Genomic DNA, 22,648 nt, shown 5'->3' with positions numbered 1-22,648 from the left:
ATTGAACCTAAGGACCAGTCTTCGGTTCTTAAAATGATAAAAAACATAAAACTAAAATGTACTGAACATTAAACATCTCTAATTAAACAGTTTAATTTAAGCACAGTAAGCAACAGGATATCAAGAGTAAATGTGAAAGACACTTTAAATGTATCTTTAAAAAAAAAAACGTTTTTCTAAAAGTTGTGCATCACCCTTCACATCTTTAAATGTCCAACTACAACCCTTAATTTACTGTTTTTTTTAAACCATTTTCTTTACATGTAAAGCACATTTCATTAAGAAACTAAAACCAACAGGCATGTTTAGATTACTAGGTAGGTAAAATGGCTTATTTTAATTTCCATTAATTTTCCCAGTTACATTTGTTCCACCTTACTCAAAACTAGAAAAAGCCAACAGAAATAAATAAATCATTACATTGTCCCTGAAAAATAACACATTAAAATAAACATTGACAACAGAGGTCCATTATCGCTATTTAATTTTATTTTACAATTGGAGAAAAATGCAGCCACCTTTACAGAATGACACTTCCAAAAGTGAGGTGCTGAGCACACAACTAACAAACAATAATGGAAAGCAATAAAAAACAAAATACATTAACAGAAAAAAATACTGGTACAAAAGCATGTCAACCTTCCTCCTCTTCCATAAAAACAATAATATGACAGTTTTGTCTGGTTCTTTCTGTCAGCATGTGCTGCGACTCACTCAATAAAAAGATGTATCTGGTGTTACTGAACACATTCCTATATGAAGGGCCTATTCGGGACGATAAAACAGAGCAGGGAACAGTGAAGTTGTGGCCGTAGGGAGGGAATGCTTGAGCTCCGTGATGACTAGTCTCAGTTTGCATGCTGCGCAGTGGAGAAGCAAAGCTTCAGTGTGTATGGGTAGGGGCCATCTAAAACAGGAAAAGAAGAGAGTTAGAAATCTGATTCAGGCAATATCTCAAAAAGAGACACTTAATGGTTTAATATGTTGGTGCAATGTCAGCAACAGAACATGTACTAATAAGTGATGAGTATGTATCTAAAGCTGTAATCCATCACTTACTAGGGTTTTTCATCTGGTAATGGTTCATCATAGCAAGTGCCTCCATGGCATCGTTAACAGACTCCCACTCCAGCAGCCCTGATGAGCTCCTCTCTGAAGATGCTCCACCTGAAAAGGCAGTTCAAGTAAGGGTTTACAATTAAATCTCTTACAAAAAAAACAATTCTTTGTATAGCTTTTATTTAGATTTTACTTTTGAAAAATGTCAGTGGCACAAATGTCCAAATAAACAAATTTCAACGAAGCCGATAGAAACACAAATACATTATCAACTGTAGGAACAAACCATTTACACTCCAAAACCAGTCATTAGAAAACCAATTAAAGAACATTTAGGGTTTAAAAAAGGATCCCAGAACAAAAGCAGTTGCACACCTTTAGCTGCAAAGTTTTTTACGTTAGATGGGCTCTTCACACCAAGTTCCTCACAGATCTGAAATAAAAACAGATGTTTCAGAATAATTAAATTAAACCTTAATAAAAAACAAAAAAACAATGATTGACTACTTCAATATTGCTGATCCTAAGGCAACAGAGGATTTTCCAAAAGGAGGGGAGAGAGAAGGGGGAAGAAAAACAAAAAAAAAAACAACAAAAAAAAAAACACATTCTAACCAATAAATTTCCAAAAATCAACTAAAACTATAATTAAAAATGATATACTATAGTAGGTCTAAAATGAATCATAAAATATTAAAAGGATCTGACATTTTATTATGAAAGATCCTGAGAGCTCCACTGTGTAGGGCTAAATTACTGATTTTTTTTTCCATCGATAAACTGAAACACAAAGATTTGTAGAACAAACTTCCATGACTTTTCCAAAACTTTCTGGTAATTTTAATTTAAACTCAAAGGAAAACAAATTTCTCAAAGTAACCCAACCCCAGCTTACTACTGCTACTCTTTCAGAAGGCTTGTGGACTGACCTCAGAGAAGACGTCCCCGGCGGCCTCTGGGGCCGCATTGAAGAAGTGCAGCACGTTGCTGGGATGCTGAATGCGGTTCTTGGCTGCCTGCTCTGGGGAAGTGAAGCGGTTGTTCCGACTGCCATGGAAGTCTTTGAAGCTGTTGCTTCCATCGTCTAGCTCGTACGATTGGCCTGGCATGATGGCTTGCTGCTTGGACACACTGGAAAAAAAAAAGGATAAAAAGCCTAAATGTATTTTCATTTTGCTTTACATTGCTTTGCATTACATACTGAACGTACTGAGTATGCAAGCAACACTACAATTAAAATGACAAAAGAATGAAAGCTTTGTTAGTCATGAAAAGCAAAAAACTGATAGACGTACCAGACATTAAGTTTCTGGTTGAACAAGAAATGGTTGTTTAGATGGCAGATGGCTCGGTCTACAGCATAGCAGTCTCCCATTTCCACCATTGCAGCGCCTGGCTTGCTCTTCATAAACTTCACCTAAAAATGTCCAAATTTCACACATTAGTTCATGTACATTAGGTTTATACAACCCACTTGACAACATAAAAATGTCTATTAAGTCGTCCACCCTTACCCTCTCTACATTGCCATAAAGACAGAAGATGTTGAAGACCCTGTCCGCATTTATTTTGGTAGGCTCCAACCCATAGACCATCATAACTGGGGATTCGGCATGGGCACTGTACTCTCCAGGAGGTGGAGGAGGGGCACCGTATTGACCACCGTAGCGCTGACTTGCGCCTCCTCGCCGTGGACCGCCCATGGATGGAGCCATACGTCGTCCCTCGTAGCCACCATAACTATCGTCCTGGTATCCATGATAACCACCTGCATCGAAAGAATGAAGATGTCGTTCAGTGAAAAGGCTGAACATACTAGACTTATTTACTAGACATACTAGACTAAGTTCTGAGTGACTCAACACAGCACTGTCTTGCTGCCACTGTGGATCTAAAAAGCACCCAATTTAACAGCCAGTCACTTCCCCCCCACCCTTTTTTGCGACCGAATTTGTTGGTGTTTGAAGTGGGTGTCCGCCACAAACCTTACCGTACTCTGGAGGGTGGTCTCCCAGCAGAGCCGGCTGCCTCGGACGCTTGTTGGGGTTGGGATTCATATCTGAGAGGCAAGAGAAGGAAAGGGGGCCAAGAAAGGAAAAGAAGGGAATGATACAGAGAGAGAAAAAGAAAGAAAGTGTGGAAAATGAATTTGCTGAGAAGCAGCAAAATAGGAATCTACTCTGTGTATAAACCTGACATTTAATTATGTGGGCTGGGGGGGATGGCAAAGAGAACATGGCAAAAAAAATGTACACAACCCTAAAATGCAGAATTTACAGTGTGGGGGACAATAGGAATGCAATGAGGACATGTAGAACAACTCATGATTCAAGAAATAAAATGCCACCAAAAGAACAATGATGGCCGATTGGGGAAAAGTTAAAACTACCTAGCATGTTAGGTAGGCATTCCAAACGCCTAATTATTTTGTGCCTTTTTTGCCAAATATTAATTTAATGACAATTATTGGCAAATGTCATTAAATATTAAAAAGTAACTATTTTACACCAGAAGATAGGGGCTTTGAATGTGGGAAAACAACAGTAAAGAGAGAAAAAGCCTGATACACACACCTGGATCGCCCCCATTGCCATCAGCGTCTGCACCTGTTCAGGTACACATATTGCAAACATCAATCTCACCAATCTCTCACTATTTTCTGTGCATTTTTTTAAACTCAAGACATGGACAGGGCTATTGCTGAAAATGAAAAATGAAACTGCATGGTTGAGGACACAAGTAAATAAATGCTTTAATAGGAGACTGATGTGTCCACTGGATGACTATTCATTCTTTAGAAGGGGAACAAAAGCAAGTTAGTCACAACATTTTTTGGTCACAGAACCAAATGAGAGCATCACTCCAAGACAACATAAGCTTGGGGTTACTTACAGCCAAAACTCAAGTAGGAGGGGGTAGAGGGTGAAGCAGGTAGCAGCACGTGCTGTAAATTAGCCACAGGCGATGCGCACACCTCTTCGTCTCTGCCGCTCCATATTTACACATTTCTCCTTTCCATTTTCCTCCCAAACCAGTTCGGTTCAGCTCAACCGCACAGCTCCACAGCCGCTTGGGGACATACTCTCTGTCCCAAGAGTTAGGCTCCACCACGGTCGTCCTCGGTGCGCTCCTCCATACTTTCATTTGAGTACATTTTTCTCCTCATCATGTGCGTGGGCTGCAATGTTGACTTTTTGCACATTTCAGACCTTTTTCAGTTCCACTAGAGACAATGCCAAACCTGCATCATATTGGAAGGCATTACAAAAGTAGTCATAAGACTAAAAATATTAAGAAAAAAAAAAAAAAAAAACAAGTCACACATTGAGAGTGGCAGAATGTTTAAGGAGATGTTGTAGGACAGCCTACGTAGGAAGTAGGTTATGTTGGAAGATCAGTAAAGGTGAAGGAGTGAAGGGGCAAGCAGGCTATATTCCATAATATACTTCACAGAGCACAAGCAATGGAAAGGTTGGCTTGTTGTCTGCCTGCCTGCATGTCAGTGCATCTACTTGGTGGCATGTTTGGCATGTCTTCTTTGTCACTGGTGGTCAGTAGAGTGGAAAGCTGGAGGTCTGTTTGATGTGAATGCACTGTAACTTGTCTTTTCTCTGTTAACATCGTGTTGTCCCCTCTGAAGAGACTCCTCTGTCAGCAGTGAAGTGGTGGTGAAGTGTCAAAGTGGAGTGTGTCTTGTTCTTGAGGCACAAATACAAGGCATAACTAGTTAGAAAAGGGTGTTATGCCACAGAAAGGGTGTCGCTTCTTCATGGCTGTTGGGCAGTGCTGGTTCAGTAGGAGGATGCGTGCAAAATGTTGTATAGTCAGCTGTGTCTTGTATGGAGTGTCAAAGTGTTGTTTCACTATTGAGGCTGCTTTCATGAGGGCAGAGTAGGTGTGATCCTTCTGTGTGACGAAGGACAGTGGAATATGCTCTTGGTGTGTAGAACCAGTGAGGGCTGGCTGTCTGGTAGTGTGCTGTTGGCATTTATGAGGAGGAATTTGAAATGTCTTCAGTGCAAGTATGAAGTGCTCTCCAGTGTCCAGGTGTGCTGTTCTGTTGTAGAAGCTGATGTTGAGGCAGTATCTGTGCTTTTGGTTTGGATGATAAAGTGTACAACATAGATGCTGAGGAGCAACTGGCCAGGAGCAGGCATCATAAACTGTTTATAGGAAACAGTTCTTTTAAAACAGACCGTCACAAGTAATTCCTCCGGCAAACTTTACGTAAAATCCATGGGTAATATGAATACCATGGCACAACTTCAACATGTACAATATAGCACAAATTGTGCTTTAAAAAAGCGAGAAGGATAAATAAATAAATAAATAAAAATAATAAAAAAAACTACCCCTGTAAAATGGCAGGAGAATTCGTACATTAAACTGGAGAGGAAAACTTCTGCCCCCCTTTAAACAACACATACTCATGGACCCAGTTGCTCCTAACGTCATAGCCTTGTTAAGAACGAGAGCTTGTTCTGTTTTGAGAAGGGCTGTGCAGAAGGCAAATTTTCAACACTGCAGTGGATGGATGCCTTACCATATATACAATATGCACACTTCATTCAGCACTGGCACACATTTGTTTCACGCATACAAAATGCATCAAAGACAGTGCAGTTCTGAAGTGTGCAGGTACAGGACTGCCAACAACCGCAGTGTTGTGGTGACTGTTGCCCTCATTCTTAAAAGTTTCACAAGCCGAGATCAATTCATTTACAGCGTCTCAACCATCCCTCTGCCTCCTACTCAAAGTTCAGCTTGATTGCTGATGATTTAAAGAGAGGACACAGGTTGGTTAAGTGACACTGCTCCTGAATGCCAGTCTCATATGAACCAGTCCCACCCACTAATAAAAATGTTTCCCACAGTGGCAGTAAGGGTGCTGAGGAGTGTCAGAACAGAAGAGGAGTAGTCACGTTACCTTGGCTGCTCAGGTTAGGATTTGTGTAGTCCCATGTGTCCTGATCATTCTTGAAAACATTGAGACGTGTTGGCTAAAACGAGGGAAAATAAATAAATAAAACATTACAAAACAGACCCATTAAAAAATGATATACATCAGCTTATAAACAATTTAGCTTATTAAAACCTGCATCAAACACAAAGTCAGTCCGTGATATTTCACTTAAAGTTACACAGCTTACCTTAGCATATTCAATCTTGAGTGTGCAACAGCCTGAGTATATATCAGCACCGTTCAGAGAGGCCTTGGCCCTCTGAGCACTCTGGACTGAATCAAATGTGGGAATAATTAAGGAAAAATAAATCATCCCTCATCAACAGACAAACATGGCAAGAAGACACGATTTCCAAGTCCCCAACTTGGCTAATGCTGCTTAAATATATTCGAATATGGACAAATATAAACAAAATGCACTGAAATCTGGAAAAACATAAAAAAATAAAAATCTACTAGAAAAAGCTACATGCTTTACAACGCTTTACTTGTAAAATATGAATTTTCAATTTTCTTTACCTAAATATACATATTGTAGCTAGACTGGTTTCCACTAGCAATATTATAGAAATTGACCAGACAACCATTTAAATAACACATTTGACAAAATATCTATATAAATTTACTATTGATTAGTTACCCCAAGTGTAGATTAAGATGGGAATACTTATGAACAGTGACACTATTACACATTTGCTCCTTACAAACCAATTTACATATCTGCCTTAAGCAGTAAAGGATATTCTACCATGGCCTGGACACCATTTTTCCTGAAGATGACAATTCTTTGAACTGGCCCGCAATTGTTGCAAATGGTATAGAGCACGTCCTGTGGGATAAAAAAAAAGAAATGCATATATAGGCACAACTCCCACACAATTATTAGTATTAATATTAAGAAAGATTTATGAGCACTACAAATGAGTGCATTACCGTGGTGATGGGATAAATAGGATTCATGATTGTGAATAGCAAAACATTATTAACACTGCGAGAGTCATCGGGATCACCGGGACGGGAAATCTTCTGACTGGTGGAGTAATTCACAAAGGCAGGGTTTCCAGCAATATAAATCTGGTTATCGTTGGCATAGGTCACCGCATTGCAAGAACCACTCATGTCCTCGTATTCCACCAGGGCTTGGCGCTTTTTGGGCATCAGCACTACATAACTGCAGAGATAAAAACAAAATTATTTCCTCATAATGTTAGTCACAAAACACAAATAAGGCTTCCTTACAGGTGGAAAAAAGCACGTTACCTAATGGTTCCAAATTCCTGCAGGGCTTCAACAAGATCTGCTTCCAAAACACCATCCACCAGACCTCTTACATGGACGACAAGGGATGGGAGGGGTTTGTGGGGGTCATCATAGCCCTCCTACAAAACAAAAGTCAGATCACAGTTAATTCCTCCAATCGTCAGAATCCATCAATGACTATATAGTTAACATCAGTAAACTAAGGAAGTCAGCTTAGTTTGATGTGAGAATTGTTTAGAGTGGCGCTAAAGAGCACATATAAATAATAAAAACACAATTTTAAACAGTTTTGGAATACTGTATACATTTTTACTGCACTGTACAATGAGTCAGAAAAAAATCTTAGGCAGAGTTGAACACATGTATTCTATTAAAAAAATAAGTGTGGCAGAAAAATAAACTTTTGATGGAGGAAAAAAAGCTGTGAGTCTCTGATAAATCACAGTATAGATATAACTTAATGTGTATTGTATGTAAACTCCACCAGACGCATGATGCGGAATAATCTCAGAAAGAATCTAGTTGCAGTCTTGCAATTAGTGATCCCCAGTCTTTGCAAAATCTTAGCCTGTGAGTAAATAGTCTGTTACTTGTGAGATGTGTGAGATGTGAGAGGGTGTCATTCTTCAGTCTGTTCAAATTTGTGTAGTGTATGAACAGCATTAGTGTGAGTGTGTGTGTGTGTAATGGAGGTAGTGCAGTTAAAGGGCAACTTAAAAATTAAAATATCTGGAAACACTTAACTTAGCCAGTCAGCAGGAATTTGGCACACTCAAAATTCATCAATCACCATCGCTTAACAATTGTAACAAAGTTACAAAGTAACCTTGTTATAAAAGTACGCTTTCTTACTATGTTTCCTCATTTTGTACATAGCTAAGCCCAGGACTCTAGGAAGGCATTGTTGTGCCAGTTCATGCTTGAACCCGCAGATTGCAGCTATATTTTGTAATACACACATAATCTCATGTTGCTACTCAGGCTAGTTAGCTACCATTAACTTAAACCTATTAATTTTAGACCACTGAGAATTTTATCTAGTTAGCTAACAGCTAAACATTTAATATAATCCATAACATCAAATATAATCCAGTTTAGACTGAGTAATTAGACACAAAAGAGGGAATCTGATATGCAATTTTGATATACAAAGTAATTATTAGGGATATACTAAATAACCATTTCGTTATTTTTAGGAACAAGTAACTATTTTAAGATGTTTTCTTATAATTGAGTGCTGTAATTTTTCTGAGATACAAAGTAATACAGCTCATGTTGCTACTGAGGCTAGTTAGCTTCCATTACACCCATTAATTTAAGACCACTGGGAATGTTATCTAGTTAGCTAAACATTTCTAGATTAGACTGAGTAACGTTAATTAAAGCTATAAAAAGAGGGAATCTGTGAGTGCGGTTCACACAGAGCAGCTAGTTAACAGGCCTGCTGATGCTGCTGAAACAGCGCAGTCTCCTCATTGGATATCTCGTGTTAGCTAACTATGCTAAGCTAAATGGCTAACTGCTAACCCGCTAGCCTCATCCATTCATCTCATCCTCAGCTAGCTTAAAGATAGCCTAGCTAGCTAGCATTAAAAGACATCACCTCTAACGCCATCTACCTCGTTAAATAACCTGGCTAGCTCCGCTAGTAAGCAGTTGTGTGTTTCTGTAGATAGTTAGGTTTGTACTGTATGGTCTCTAAAACGCTACAGTGCTCACATATCCCCACTGTATCACACAAAGCCCGGTCTGTTCTTCTCGTACACCGAACCGAAACAAAGAGTCACCCAGCAGATCCTCCAGCCCAGAAACCAGCTAAAACTCCAGCCCAGGGTTTCGTTCCAACCGCCTGCGCGGCTCTGCTGCAGCTCAACTCGTTATTTTTGAGATACATTATTATTTTGAGATACTATATGGTTATTTTAAGAAACAAAATATTTAAAACATACTTTTTCATAACTGAGTTTCTTAATAATCCTATAAAAAACTAAGTCATTATTTTAAGATCATTTCGAGATGTTCTCATTACTTGGATACAAATCAATTATCTTGAAAAAACTAAGTCATTAACTAAGTCATTATTTCAATATACTAAGTAATAATTTTAAGATACTAAGACATTATTTTGAGTTGCTTTAACATTATTTTGATATACAAAGTAATAAACTTTTATTTTAAGGAATATACTATCAGCACCACTGAGATCCTATGTCGTTTTTCTCACTATTTTGATATAGAAAATAATTACTTTAAACAACCAAGTAATTATTTTAAGACAATTCGCGATCTTCTCATTACTGAGACACAAATTAATTATCTTGAGATACTAAGTTATTGTTTCAATATACTAAGCCATTATTTCAAGTTGCTTTCTCATTGTTTTGATATACAAAGTAATTATTTTGAGGAATATACCATCAGCAATATTGAGATCCTATGTCGTTAACAATAGAAACTAAGTAAATATTTTAGGATACTTTTTCATTGTTGAGTTCCTTCATTATTCTCAGACACCAAGTTATTACTGAAAGTAATTATTTTAAAGATAACTTCGAGTCGTTCTCAATATTGAGAAACAAATTAACTCTCTTAAGAAACTTAGTCAATATTTAAATATATGCCATTATTTTGAGTTGTTATATCATTCTTTTCATATACAAAGTAATTTTTAAAATAAATTCTCTCATTTAGACACCGTTTCACTCAGATAGTGTAAGTTAAGATATTAAAAATTCTCAAAATGATGAGACAGCAACTTACTTAATAATGAATATATATACATATATGATTTGGTTGTTTTTTTAAGTGGCGGAAATGAGCTTCCATAATATGCAAAAATGTACACAACAGTTAAAACTGTAACAAATATCATCAAAGCTTTAGTACCGATTTTATTGTAACGGTGGGACCTAAATCCCGGGGTGGAGTTTTAGCTCCTTTCTGGACTGGATTCACCAGCACGAGCAGTTACCCAAATAACCTAGCATAACGAACTCCCTGCCGCCGATTTCTGGCGCCTGCAGGTAAAAAGCGGGAAAATAAAAAGAAGCAAGGCCACTGTATGAATTGAAAACACGTTCTCGGACACACGCGGTCTCTTACACTCGCCATGCTCCCGTCGTTGTCCGTTTTCTGGCGTTTGGACGCCCTGCCTCCCTCGCTGTAGTACCGGGCCGCCTGCGTCGCCATGTTGTCCCGTTAGCTTCTCCACTGATCAAGCGAAAATGGACGAAAATACAAGAAACCGTGTTCCCGCCCACCGCGGCCTCCGATTGGATGAAACGGCCCACAGGCTCTACCAATCGCAGACATACAACACCAACGGACGCCTGTGATTGGGTAATGTAGTTCTAGCTTTTTTTGTTTCTTTAAATACTATGAAGGCCCATTTCCGCCCACTAACATAAAATAAAAAAGACCATTTTAATTATCAAGTGAATTGCTGTCATTATTTAATATTAATTAATTTATTAACTAATGTATGATTAATTTATTTTAAGATATTAGGTAATTATTTAAAGTGCTATCTCATTATATTAAGATATTAGGTCATTTTTTAGGGTATATCTCATTATTTTAAGATATAATGTTATTGTTTTAAGTGCTATCTTATTTTGAGATATTAGGTAATTTAAGAGCTATTCCATTATTTTGAGATATAAGGTAATTTTTTAAACTGTTGTCTAAATATTTTTAGATATAATTACATTATTTTGAGATACTATCTCACTATTTTCTGACTATAACTTTTTGAAGATTTTGCATTGTACAGTAAAACATATTCTTCTCTAGAGGTGTGAAAATATTTCTAACTGGAATATTACATGCTTTTGAACTTTATATTTTGTACCTTCCAGCTTTATCTTATCTCACTGTCTGATGTGACCGGACAGATATTAAAGCATTTCAGTAGCATTTACTTGCTACTTTTAGCGAGGTTGACTGTGTCTCCGTGAAGTTTTCTTAAGTCTAGTCAGTGATCCTAAATGTTGACTAGAGAGATGTCTGTAGCTTTATATGAAACAGTGCTATTAAATTTATAAACTATAGATTCAATGGAATGATAAATAACCACAATATTAATATCTTTCAAAATAACAGTTTGTTTATAAGCTCTGAAATAAACAGTATTTTAACAAAATCGTGCTCTAAATATCTAATAATTTAATGGAATTGAGTGTATTTGTATGCATATAACAATGATCTGCTGATTTACATCAATCCTATATTGCTCTTTATTCAATATTGCCAGAGAAATCTGAACGTGATTGACTTGAAGCAACATGACTGTGACCCTCAAGACTCTGTGATTTTGCATTTATTCACCAAGATACTTAACTTCCTTCACATCATGCTGCAAACTCTTTATTAATTTCTTCATTTCCAGTGTACATCTACACACCAATCAGGGGTGAGAGGGGGAAACAAAACAACAAAAACAGCCCTTTTAGACCATCTATCATTTCTTTCCGTTTACTATGTAAGAAAGAAAAATACACACATGTATAAGAGCCAGAACTACCCTATTATTTTCAGGATAAACTGTGGAAATATGTTGGGATAAACAAAAGCAACAACAAAAACTGATTGAACAAAACTTAACAACAAAATTAAACACCAACAAATTTAAGATACACCTTCATATGGGGTAGGAAACTAAGTAAGATAAGTAAGTATGGAAGTTAAGTGATTGAGTTAGAGGTTCTTCTCCAGGTCTTCGTCTGGGGCTGGGCTGTTTTTCTGGCTGGGGGACCTGGAACGGCTGGAACAGACAGAAACAGGGAGTGAATGCAGAGCATGTGTATTTCGACACAAAGCCACAGCCATTAAACACCTATCACAGCTCTGCCCCTGTTCTCACTCAACGGCTCTGCTTCAATGCTCACTCATCTACCAACCTTTTCAGATTCAAATCTTTCACAGGGTTAGTGTTTGGGGTCAACAGATACTTAAATATCTAAAGAAAAGTCTGCATAGGGCAGTCACGATTAATAAAATGCATCTGATTAGTTTTGAAAAAGGTTTATTAATCAGCTGTGATTGACACCATGAATACTCTTTTTAAATTATGTATGTACCAGAAAGTGTTACGTCAAAAAAAAAAAAAAAAGTCTTTTTTTAAACCATTAAATTAACTGGGCAACTAACTTGTAGAGTCTGCCAATTACTTTATTACTAATAAAATCAACAGGAACAGCTCTAATTCTGTTAAAGCTATAAAATATAATAGTAAGCAATTTAATCCTCCAAAAGCTTAAAGGGCCCATATCATAAACAGTTTAATCTCAAGGGTGTACTGGTATATGTGAACTACTTTTACATGCCATTTAAAACATTTAAAATATTTAATTGTAATGTACTTGTAAGGTGTAAAATGTGCTGTGAAAATCCGATTACATAAATTAAATTCTCTCCGACTGAACCAATCGCACAACTACCAATTACAAAGCATTAACTTGCAATCTTGTTTGTGGCTTTATGTTTTGTTTTTTTTTTTATCTGAAAATGTAATTCTGAAATGTATGTATATGTATAAATAAATGTATAAATGTATGTATATAAAGCTACCATTTTAACACAGAATAAAAAAAATCAAGACTAATGTTTGATATGGACTCTTTAAGAAATATCAGAATTATAGAATTAAAGAACAGGGAGGGAGCTGAGAGCAAGTTACTTAAGACCATAAAATTAAATGATGGCAGATTTAATCTGCCAAGAGATCTGTCAAGAGCAGATTGCTCTTGACTGTGCCGCTATAGTGCATCATCTCGAGACAGATATTATTACCAGTTCACAACCCAGGAGCACTGCTCTCGTATGATCCACCTACTCTGAAATGTTTTCCTCATACTTTACCATCAGCACCAGGAAGATATCCACACTACTGTGGTTGAACTTATTGTAGTTGCAATGCCTCTGTCAGTTGAGAAAAACCCAAAGAAGCCCTATAAACCATGGTTAGATAAGTGAAAAAACACCCACACATACACACAGTGCTGCATGTGCATTTTACATACACGCACACACTGCCTCCAGCTCAATATTGTTTTTATTTTTGTACAGGCTCTTGCCGACTCTACTGCTCCAAATGGCACTTTTTAATTTGTGAAAACACTTGCCTTAGTCAAGTGATCAATAATTACAAATTTAATGTCTGGCTACAGTTAATGGGCTTTTGTCTAGCTACACTTGACAGAACACCCGTCTGGCTACAGTTGAAGGAAGTCTGTCTGGAATTTTGTTGGGTTACAGTTCACAGAATTCTGTCAGGTTACAGTTGACAGACCTCTGTCCGGAATTGTGTTAGGTTACAGTTGACAGACCTCTGTCTCGAATTGTGTTGGGTTACAGTTGACAGACCTCTGTCTCGAATTGTGTTGGGTTACAGTTGACGGAACTCTGTCTGGAATTTTGTTGGGTTACAGTAGACGGACCACTATCTGGAATTTTATTGGGGTACAGTAGACGGACCTCTGTCTGAAATTTTATTGGGTTACAGTTGACGGAACTCTGTCTGGAATTTTGATGGGTTACAGTTGAAGGAACTCTGTCTGAAATTGTATTGGGTTACAGTTGAAGGAACTCTGTCTGAAATTTTATTGGGTTACAGTTGAAGGAACTCTGTCTGAAATTTTGTTGGGTTACAGTTGAAGGAACTCTGTCTGAAATTTTGTTGGGTTACAGTAGACAGACTTCTGTCTGAAATTTTATTGGGTTACAGTAGACAGACCTCTGTCTAAAATTTTATTGGGTTACAGTAGACGGACCTCTGTCTGGAATTGGTTGGGTTACAGATGACGAACCTCTGTCTGGAATTTTGTTGGGTTACAGTAGACAGACTTCTGTCTGAAATTTTATTGGGTTACAGTAGACAGACCTCTGTCTGCAATTTTATTGAGTTACAGTAGACGGACCTCTGTCTGAAATTTTATTGGGTTACAGTTGAAAGAACTCTGTCTGAAATTTTATTGGGTTACAGTAGATGGAACTCTGTCTGGAATTGATTGGGTTACAGTTGACGAACCTCTGTCTGGAATTTTGTTGGGTTACAGTAGACAGACTTCTGTCTGAAATTTTATTGGGTTACAATAGATGGACCTCTGTCTGAAATTGTATTGGGTTACAGTTGAAAGAACTCTGTCTGAAATTTTATTAGGTTACAGTAGACGGACCTCTGTCTGGAATTGGTTGGGTTACAGTTGACGAACCTCTGTCTAGAATTTTGTTGGGTTACAGTAGACAGACCTCTGTCTAAAATTTTATTGGGTTACAGTAGACGGACCTCTGTATGGAATTGGTTGGGTTACAGTTGACAAACCTCTGTCTGGAATTTTGTTGGGTTACAGTAGACAGACTTCTGTCTGAAATTTTATTGGGTTACAGTAGACAGACCTCTGTCTGCAATTTTATTGAGTTACAGTAGACGGACCTCTGTCTGAAATTTTATTGGGTTACAATAGATGGACCTCTGTCTGAAATTGTATTGGGTTACAGTTGAAGGAACTCTGTCTGAAATTTTATTGGGTTACAGTAGACAGACCTCTGTCTGCAATTTTATTGAGTTACAGTAGACGGACCTCTGTCTGAAATTTTATTGGGTTACAGTTGAAAGAACTCTGTCTGAAATTTTATTGGGTTACAGTAGATGGAACTCTGTCTGGAATTGGTTGGGTTACAGTTGACGAACCTCTGTCTAGAATTTTGTTGGGTTACAGTAGACAGACTTCTGTCTGAAATTTTATTGGGTTACAGTAGACAGACCTCTGTCTAAAATTTTATTGGGTTACAGTAGACGGACCTCTGTCTGGAATTGGTTGGGTTACAGTTGACGAACCTCTGTCTGGAATTTTGTTGGGTTACAGTAGACAGACTTCTGTCTGAAATTTTATTGGGTTACAGTAGACAGATCTCTGTCTGCAATTTTATTGAGTTACAATAGATGGACCTCTGTCTGAAATTGTATTGGGTTACTGTTAAAAGAACTCTGTCTGAAATTTTATTGGGTTACAGTAGACGGACCTCTGTCTGGAATTGGTTGGGTTACAGTTGACGAACCTCTGTCTAGAATTTTGTTGGGTTACAGTAGACAGACTTCTGTCTGAAATTTTATTGGGTTACAGTAGACAGACCTCTGTCTAAAATTTTATTGGGTTACAGTAGACAGATCTCTGTCTGCAATTTTATTGAGTTACAATAGATGGACCTCTGTCTGAAATTGTATTGGGTTACTGTTAAAAGAACTCTGTCTGAAATTTTATTTGGTTACAGTAGACGGACCTCTGTCTGGAATTGGTTGGGTTACAGTTGACGAACCTCTGTCTAGAATTTTGTTGGGTTACAGTAGACAGACTTCTGTCTGAAATTTTATTGGGTTACAGTAGACAGACCTCTGTCTAAAATTTTATTGGGTTACAGTAGACGGACCTCTGTCTGGAATTGGTTGGGTTACAGTTGACGAACCTCTGTCTGGAATTTTGTTGGGTTACAGTAGACAGACTTCTGTCTGAAATTCTATTGGGTTACAGTAGACAGACCTCTGTCTGAAATCGTATTGGGTTACAGTAGAAGGAACTCTGTCTGAAATTTTATTGGGTTACAGTTGAAGGAACTCTGTCTGAAATTTTGTTGGGTTACAGTAGATGGAATTTTGTCAGACCAGAGCTGAATAAATTCTATCAGGATACAGTTGACAGAATTTTACTGGACTATATCCAAAATTCAATCTCTATAATGCAAATTTCTTACTGTTAGAAACTCTATTATTAGCTATGAATTTTTGAATGGTAACAATACTGTATCTTTAATAAAAACTTTTACAATTTATTTACATGGAGTTTCACTCTCTCTTACCTAACATTACATTTTTACTGATGAGATCAGAAATCAAGTTTTAGCTAATCAAATCAATCAGGGGTCAGTGATCAATCATGCTCTTTAAAATGGTATTTAGAATAAAAAAAGGAGAAAATTAAGGGGACAAGTCGACAAGAGCATGTTAAAAACAATGTTGAAATGGAGGCCTTTTCAATTATTCACTCACTCATTCACAGCGGTGTTAATCAGTGCATGCTCTACACACACTGCATAAAGCAAATGTTTACAAAAGAATCTGGATTTTACTGTAAACCAGGGCTCATATCAAGAAGGACATTAACTCTTGGGTTTTGGTTACCTTTAGGAGACAGTGGCGGAAACAACATACAGAGAAGCGACGGATGCTAGAACTCGAAGACACACTCGGAGGGTCTTGAAGTCTGATCTCTCGCCAGTTCTCTCTCCTCTCTCTCTCTCACAACCCTTCTCAGAAGCTAAGCAAGAAGGCGGAGCTTTGGAGGGAAGGGGGGCATTCTGGTCTGCTGTAGTAGTAGTAGTAGTAGTGCATAGGTTCGGGATAGGAGTGGGGTGGGTGGAACAACTGTTTGTGTACGCGCAGGAGGTGTCTTGTCAGAACTGTGCGTCGGACGATCTCTAAATCACCGTGGCGGAGGCTGATCTCAGGTTAGCTCTTTTGTCACCCTCCTGGAGGACGTTTAACATGGCAAGGATGAACCCTGGTCAGTGCTTGAGCCGTCGACTCCCACACTCTTTAGAGAAAAACAAGAACAGCCTGCAGCAATTGGTCACCGCTGTCTGATCATGACATTTTTTTTTGGAGATTTGCGATCTCGGTCACCCTCTGTAGCTAACCAACATGAGGCTGAATCTGAGGGAGAAGAGAGAAGAGAAGATTCCCCAAGTTTTATCACACGTCCCTCCCCTTACCGCCCTTGGCCTTTAATAATATACTGGCTCTTGGAGTCTAGGCTCATGAGGTGTATGTGTGTGAGTTAGCTCTGAACCTAAGTGTGACGTGGACAAGACATTTTAGACTGTAATCTCCAAAAAGGGATTTTTCAAGTTCTTAATGAAGTGGGAATGGGCTGGGCTTGTTTTTGGAGTGTGTCAAAATCCCTAGCCTCTAATTTTCCGCCTTTCCTGCACCTGCTCGGTCCATCCATCTCCGTCGAAGGGTCTCCATCTGCTTGGTCAGGCTAAAAGACTGGCTTACCTCAGATGTAAGCTGGTCTTCCAGGGAAAACTGTGTGCATGTATGGTGGCCTAATCTCAATTTAACCAAAATAATTTGTTCTGACTAAGAGCAGCCAAGTAATCTGAGCTATTCATAAAGGCTAAATCACTTCCTTAATATGTGATAGAAATGTATAGGGACTATAAAACATTCTAATCGACATATTTTATTATATACAAACATGCTTTCAAACAATTAAATAATAGAGCAGAAAAAATATAAGGTCATAAAAGTAACAAACTAGCAGATATTATAATACAATGATTGACACCAAAAAGTTACCTGTCCCTCTTAGCGTTGGGTGTGCGAGACCTGGATCGAGAGCGAGATCGCGAGAAAGATCTGGACCGAGAGCGAGACCGAGACCGACTGGAAGGAAACAAAATCAAATGGCAGTTTGAAATAAGGGCTGATTCTGGACAGAAAAAAAGTAAAATTGGTTTGAGACTGATTCCTTACCTCCGAACAGGAGTCCTGGACTTGGAGCGGGCTGGAGTACCAGACCTAGGATTAGGATTACGATTAGGGTTGTGATTTTGACTGGAAAAATGGAAGCGTATTACTTTTTTAGTTAAATGATTAGTCAAACTGTGTGCTACACTACACTTTGATAAATCAAATGCGATAAAGCATTCAGCATCACTGATCACAGCATTTACTTATCAAAAGACTGTCTGTCTTTGTAAAAACTTTAAAGACACAAATAACTTGGGTAGCAGTGCTAAAGTAAATATATGACAAAGATAAAACGCCTCACATAAACATATGACTAAAAATGATTATTACAGTATTGCTGGTATTAATATATCGTTCTTTGCTGGTATATGTGCTGGGATGTAAAAGTGATAATTTTGGTGCCTCACTGAACATTACTGGAAAAAAGGTATTTGTTTATTAATAAAAACCAAACACATAAGGACTGTAACAATTTTAAAATGCAAAAAAAAAAAAAAGCAAAAAAAAAAAAAAAAAGATTACGCTGACAATACTATTCCTTATTACTATTATAAGAACTGTACCGCGCCTCTACTTCTGCTTTGTATTTGATTATTTTCATGCAACACCAAGGTTAAGCATAATACCATAAATTAAAATCAAAAATATGTCCTCAGGTGCTTTAGCAGAGTAAAAACATTATTAACATTTGCAATGACTGATACTGCCACAGTTATCTAACAGCAAGTCACAACAGCTTACCTGCTCCTGCGTTTTGAATAAGATGGAGAATGGTATCTCCTGCAAAATTAGAAAAGAAAATATGTAAAGTTTTGAAAGTTTTAATAGTTTCTACAGGCTTCATCTACTCATTTAAAAAAGTGGGGTAAATTCTGTTTTCTAATAAGAGAGCTCTAATCGGGCCACACAGTCCTTAAAATTATGACCTACTGTAATAGCACCTAATATGCCACATTCAAATAATTAAATGAATAGACTTCACTTATTTTTTTTAATTATTCTAAGTATTAAACACAATTCAGTTTGAATATAATAATTTTTAAAAATGTTCTACCGTTCATTGCTGCGGCTTCGGGAGCGTGAGCGGTTGCGTCGTCCCCTGGACCTGGACCTGGATCGAGAGCGAGATCGAGACCTACAAAATAAACAAAACTTGTAAAATCGCAAATATAGCTTTTTTTTTATCATCTGTCATCCCTTAATAACAACAATAACTTAATAATAACAATGTTAGTTTCTTGCTCTCTGCTGGTAGTTTGATAGTCATATTTTTGATAATTGTCACACACAGCAAATTCTTACTCTGTAACATTTACCGGTTTAAAAATCTATATACACTTGTCATACACTTATGTTTCACATCTGTTTTAGAAGTGTCTCTCCGTTTTTAGCAAAATTCCAAAGATATTGCAAAATATCAGAAGACTGACATTGAAAGTGATGAATTGTGTTGAAAAGATAAATGTTAAGGCCAACAAAAGACCACCAGACTTAAAAACCTTTGAGACCTCACGATCATTTTGAAAAATATGAAACAAAATGTATCCAAAGGCTATATAAAGTTTGCACACAGTGAAGAAGTGTGTGGGAAGTAATTAATCTTCTTATTCAAATACCATAACAATGTGACAGTCTAGCTTCATTAGTGATGGTTTTACCTGCTACGACGCCCCCTTTTGCTGAAGCGGTAACAGTCATAAGCGTAGTGTCCTCTGTCTCCGCACTGATAGCAGCGATCATTTGGGTCAAACTGGCGGCGGTTGGGTCGACCAAATCGGCTTTTCCGGGACATGCCGGTGGACAGCTCGACGCGAATCCGAGATCCACAGAGAACCCTAAAAAAGGATATGGACAATAGAGTTGATGCAGAACTGCCTGATGTATTTTTCTTATGGTCACTTTAATTAATTACCTTGATTATATCTAATAGGTATTGACCTAAAATATGTGGACTTTTGTTAAAAGTCCAAAAAATATGGTCCATACATTTTTACTATGTGAATTATTTCAGAATTCTTCTAGAAGCAAGCATCAAGCTGCAAGTTGATGAATGACTTCCAACCAAATATTAATGTCCTTTGTCACAAACACTGTATATGTATGTTTGTTTATCTTTAAAAAAATAACAGTTAAAAATGCATTTATTATAGTCATGCTATTCAGGTTCATAATGAATATACAGAAATTTCTAACCACATCTGTAGAAACTGTACAGTATATGAGTAATTGCTTTACTTTTTGTGTCTTAAATGTGGCATTTTTGTTTTCTTTAATTGCATGCTAAATTGGTCTGTAAGCTGGTTTTTTTTAAATAGAAAACAGAATTTGATAAAAATGCAATATATAAAAAGTGGAATGGTAAGAGAAATATAATATATATATATATATATATATATATATATATATATATATATATATATATTTTTTTTTTTAAAGAAAGAAATTTCCAAATAACTCTTTTATTCATTGATGCACCTACTTTCCATCCATTCCTTTCACAGAATCCTCTGCATCCCGGGCATCTTCATACTCCACAAAGGCAAAACCAGGTGGGTTCCTTGCCACCCAGACACTGCGCAGAGGGCCGTAGTAGCTGAAAGCTCTCTCCAGCTCAGCTTTAGCAGCTCCACTGCCCAAATCTCCAACGTACACTTTGCATTCCGAGTTGCGGGACGAGCCGCGAGATGATGAGGAGGAATAGTAGGACATCCCTCACCTTATCTGAAAAAAAAAGAAAACACAACAATTAATGACTTAACAATATGAAAAAAACACTATTTGTACAATTGTCAACATCAGACACTATTATTTCATTATTTTTTTCCTTTTATTGTTTTGAATTTAAATGTATTTTTTCACATTTATTTGGGTTTTCGTATTAACTGTATTATTCATACTGGCGTGTTTTATGACATTGTGCACTACCAGTCAAACGTTTTAGAACATCTCTATTTGTAGTAGTCCAGTAATTAGCAGTGCTGTATTGCCCAGACAAGCTGCTTTTTATTTTCTTATTTTACTGCATTTCACCTGTCAGACCTATAATTCTTCTCTTCACTGAGACTTAGTCCATTGTTAGGCGAAACTAAATGTGTTGCCATGGAAGTCAGTCAGACGTTATACTGTAACGTTACAAGTTTTCTCAAATTTCAAAGAGTTTTTTAAGGTGTAGGAAACAGTATTCACCGCTCTCTGGTTCCCTCTGTAATTTCTCTAAAAATAAATATTTATACTTCCAATAGTTACAAAGGTATCTGTGTTTCTGTAAAAACGAAAGCAAGAGAAGCGGAAAGAGCTAAAGGATTAGCTGTTCTGTCTCCAATTTAAAACACACAAAATACAGGTTAAATGTACACTTTCCAGCTGTTTATATTGACATGTTATGGCTTAGGTCTGGTTGTTTATAGGTTAACGTTAGTTATATTGTTTTGTGTTCTGTATGAAATTCTATGTGTTGCTTTTAGCTAACTATAAGAATAATAAATGCGACTCCTGCCAAATTTCCAACGATAACATTAGCTAGCTAGGCTAGCTGGGCTAAAGCTATCTAGTTTGGCTAATGCTAGCTAGCTAAGTGGCTAACAAACTCGACAGGCTGAATAACAGTAAATCTCACCTCTTTACTTTATTATTATATCCAGTGTTCCGTAGCTTCATTAAACAGCGCACTGTAAATAAAATAGCGCGATGTTTTTTAGATTAATAACAGACATCAGACACAAAGGAGCTGGATAGCGCTATCCGCTCTCTCCGAAGCTCAGAGGGAGGATCAGTCTGACAGCAGGAAGCGGAAAAGCGATGTATCATTCATTTTATTTTATTATAAAAAATTAACAAAACTGTAAGGCATTATTAAGTTATGAGACAGCGATATACTATTATATAAGACACATTTACACAATCAAGCAACAAAACAATAAAAATAACTTTTTTATTAACAGATTAAATAATAAATGATCTGATAAAACAATTATTTAAAACAATTAAAGACAATTAAAAATAATATTTTATGGCACCTTAATAGTAGTGTTTTCTATTAATTAATAAAGGTCTGTATCACTTTTAGATTTCATTGTATATATTTATTAAAATTAACATTTAAAATAAACATTTTTTAGTTTTCCACTAAATTGGAATTACTTTGTGGCTTAATATAATGTTTACACTTTATATATATATATATATATATATATATATATATATATATATATATATATATATATATATATATATATATATATATATATAAATGTTTATACATTATTTTAAACTCAATTCTTAAGTACCAAACATATTTCCTTGTTGGTGTATTTTTTCAGTAGATATTTAAAATAGATATTAATCATATTTCCTTATTTGTTTGGTATTTATTTATCTCTCAATAAGACCATTGGTCATTCTATGTTTATATGTATGTGTCCCAAACTTGTATTGTATATTGATATTACAATTAATACAAATATTTTCCACTTCATGCACCACCCTCTGACATTAGACTGCTCTCCGTAGACAGGAGTTTACTATTTATTACTGTGTGCAATAAAACGTTTTACCTATTGCTGCTGTTAGTGCTGCTCTATTATGTAATATCTAAATTAAAGAGGACTGGCATAGTCATAGTTTACCACCACCATCACTATGTGCATATGTATTATATTTCTATATTCTGTTGTATATATAGTAAATTAGTAAATATAGTATATTTATTTGTATATTTACTTTTTCTGTTCATCCATCCGTTCTGCTGTAACATTGCACATCATATATGTTATTAATGTTTATGATGAATCTTCTACTTATTCTTCTATTTATTTATCTCTCAGTAAGACCATTGGTCA

General features: G+C 36.7%; 2 protein-coding genes across 54 annotated transcripts; both read right to left on the bottom strand.

The window, feature by feature from the left end:
* Positions 1–467: 467 nt before the first annotated feature.
* hnrnpl2 (heterogeneous nuclear ribonucleoprotein L2) lies at positions 468–10,514 on the bottom strand. Of its 4 annotated transcripts, XM_007232309.4 has the most exons (14): positions 10,385–10,514; positions 7,283–7,401; positions 6,956–7,193; positions 6,766–6,851; positions 6,210–6,306; positions 5,987–6,059; positions 3,633–3,665; positions 3,050–3,118; positions 2,574–2,827; positions 2,355–2,476; positions 1,989–2,190; positions 1,435–1,492; positions 1,060–1,167; positions 468–907 (listed from the first exon to the last, which is right to left on the bottom strand). In XM_007232309.4, the coding sequence occupies exons 1-14, from the start codon at positions 10,469–10,471 to the stop codon at positions 849–851; spliced, it is 1,605 nt and encodes a 534-aa protein (XP_007232371.1). In that variant the 5' UTR covers positions 10,472–10,514; the 3' UTR covers positions 468–848. The 4 variants fall into 4 exon arrangements, with proteins under 4 accessions (XP_007232371.1, XP_007232372.1, XP_022534737.1 ...); XM_007232310.4 differs by lacking the exon at positions 3,050–3,118; XM_022679016.2 differs by lacking the exon at positions 3,633–3,665.
* Positions 10,515–11,631: 1,117 nt separating this feature from the next.
* On the bottom strand, positions 11,632–21,598 carry LOC103041487 (serine/arginine-rich splicing factor 7). 50 transcript variants are annotated; one of them, XM_049478762.1, is made up of 12 exons: positions 21,427–21,598; positions 20,290–20,531; positions 19,469–19,645; positions 18,865–18,945; positions 18,552–18,590; positions 17,814–17,858; positions 17,637–17,723; positions 15,599–16,869; positions 14,641–15,304; positions 14,494–14,530; positions 14,347–14,457; positions 11,632–14,236 (listed from the first exon to the last, which is right to left on the bottom strand). In XM_049478762.1, the coding sequence occupies exons 2-8, from the start codon at positions 20,517–20,519 to the stop codon at positions 16,797–16,799; spliced, it is 732 nt and encodes a 243-aa protein (XP_049334719.1). In that variant the 5' UTR covers positions 20,520–20,531; positions 21,427–21,598; the 3' UTR covers positions 11,632–14,236; positions 14,347–14,457; positions 14,494–14,530; positions 14,641–15,304; positions 15,599–16,796. The 50 variants fall into 50 exon arrangements, with proteins under 50 accessions (XP_049334719.1, XP_049334734.1, XP_049334728.1 ...); XM_049478777.1 differs by lacking the exon at positions 14,494–14,530 and having other exon boundaries at positions 14,347–14,420; positions 14,715–14,751; positions 14,863–15,304; XM_049478771.1 differs by lacking the exon at positions 14,347–14,457 and having other exon boundaries at positions 11,632–14,273; positions 14,458–14,530; positions 14,641–14,677; positions 14,863–15,304.
* Between the last annotated feature and the right edge of the window lie 1,050 nt (positions 21,599–22,648).

The sequence above is a fragment of the Astyanax mexicanus genome, chromosome 4, assembly GCF_023375975.1.
Source record: "Astyanax mexicanus isolate ESR-SI-001 chromosome 4, AstMex3_surface, whole genome shotgun sequence".
In the NCBI taxonomy this organism is placed as follows: Eukaryota; Metazoa; Chordata; class Actinopteri; order Characiformes; family Acestrorhamphidae; genus Astyanax; species Astyanax mexicanus.
Note: the sequence above shows the minus strand (reverse complement) of the source record. Positions and strands in the feature narration are given on the sequence as shown.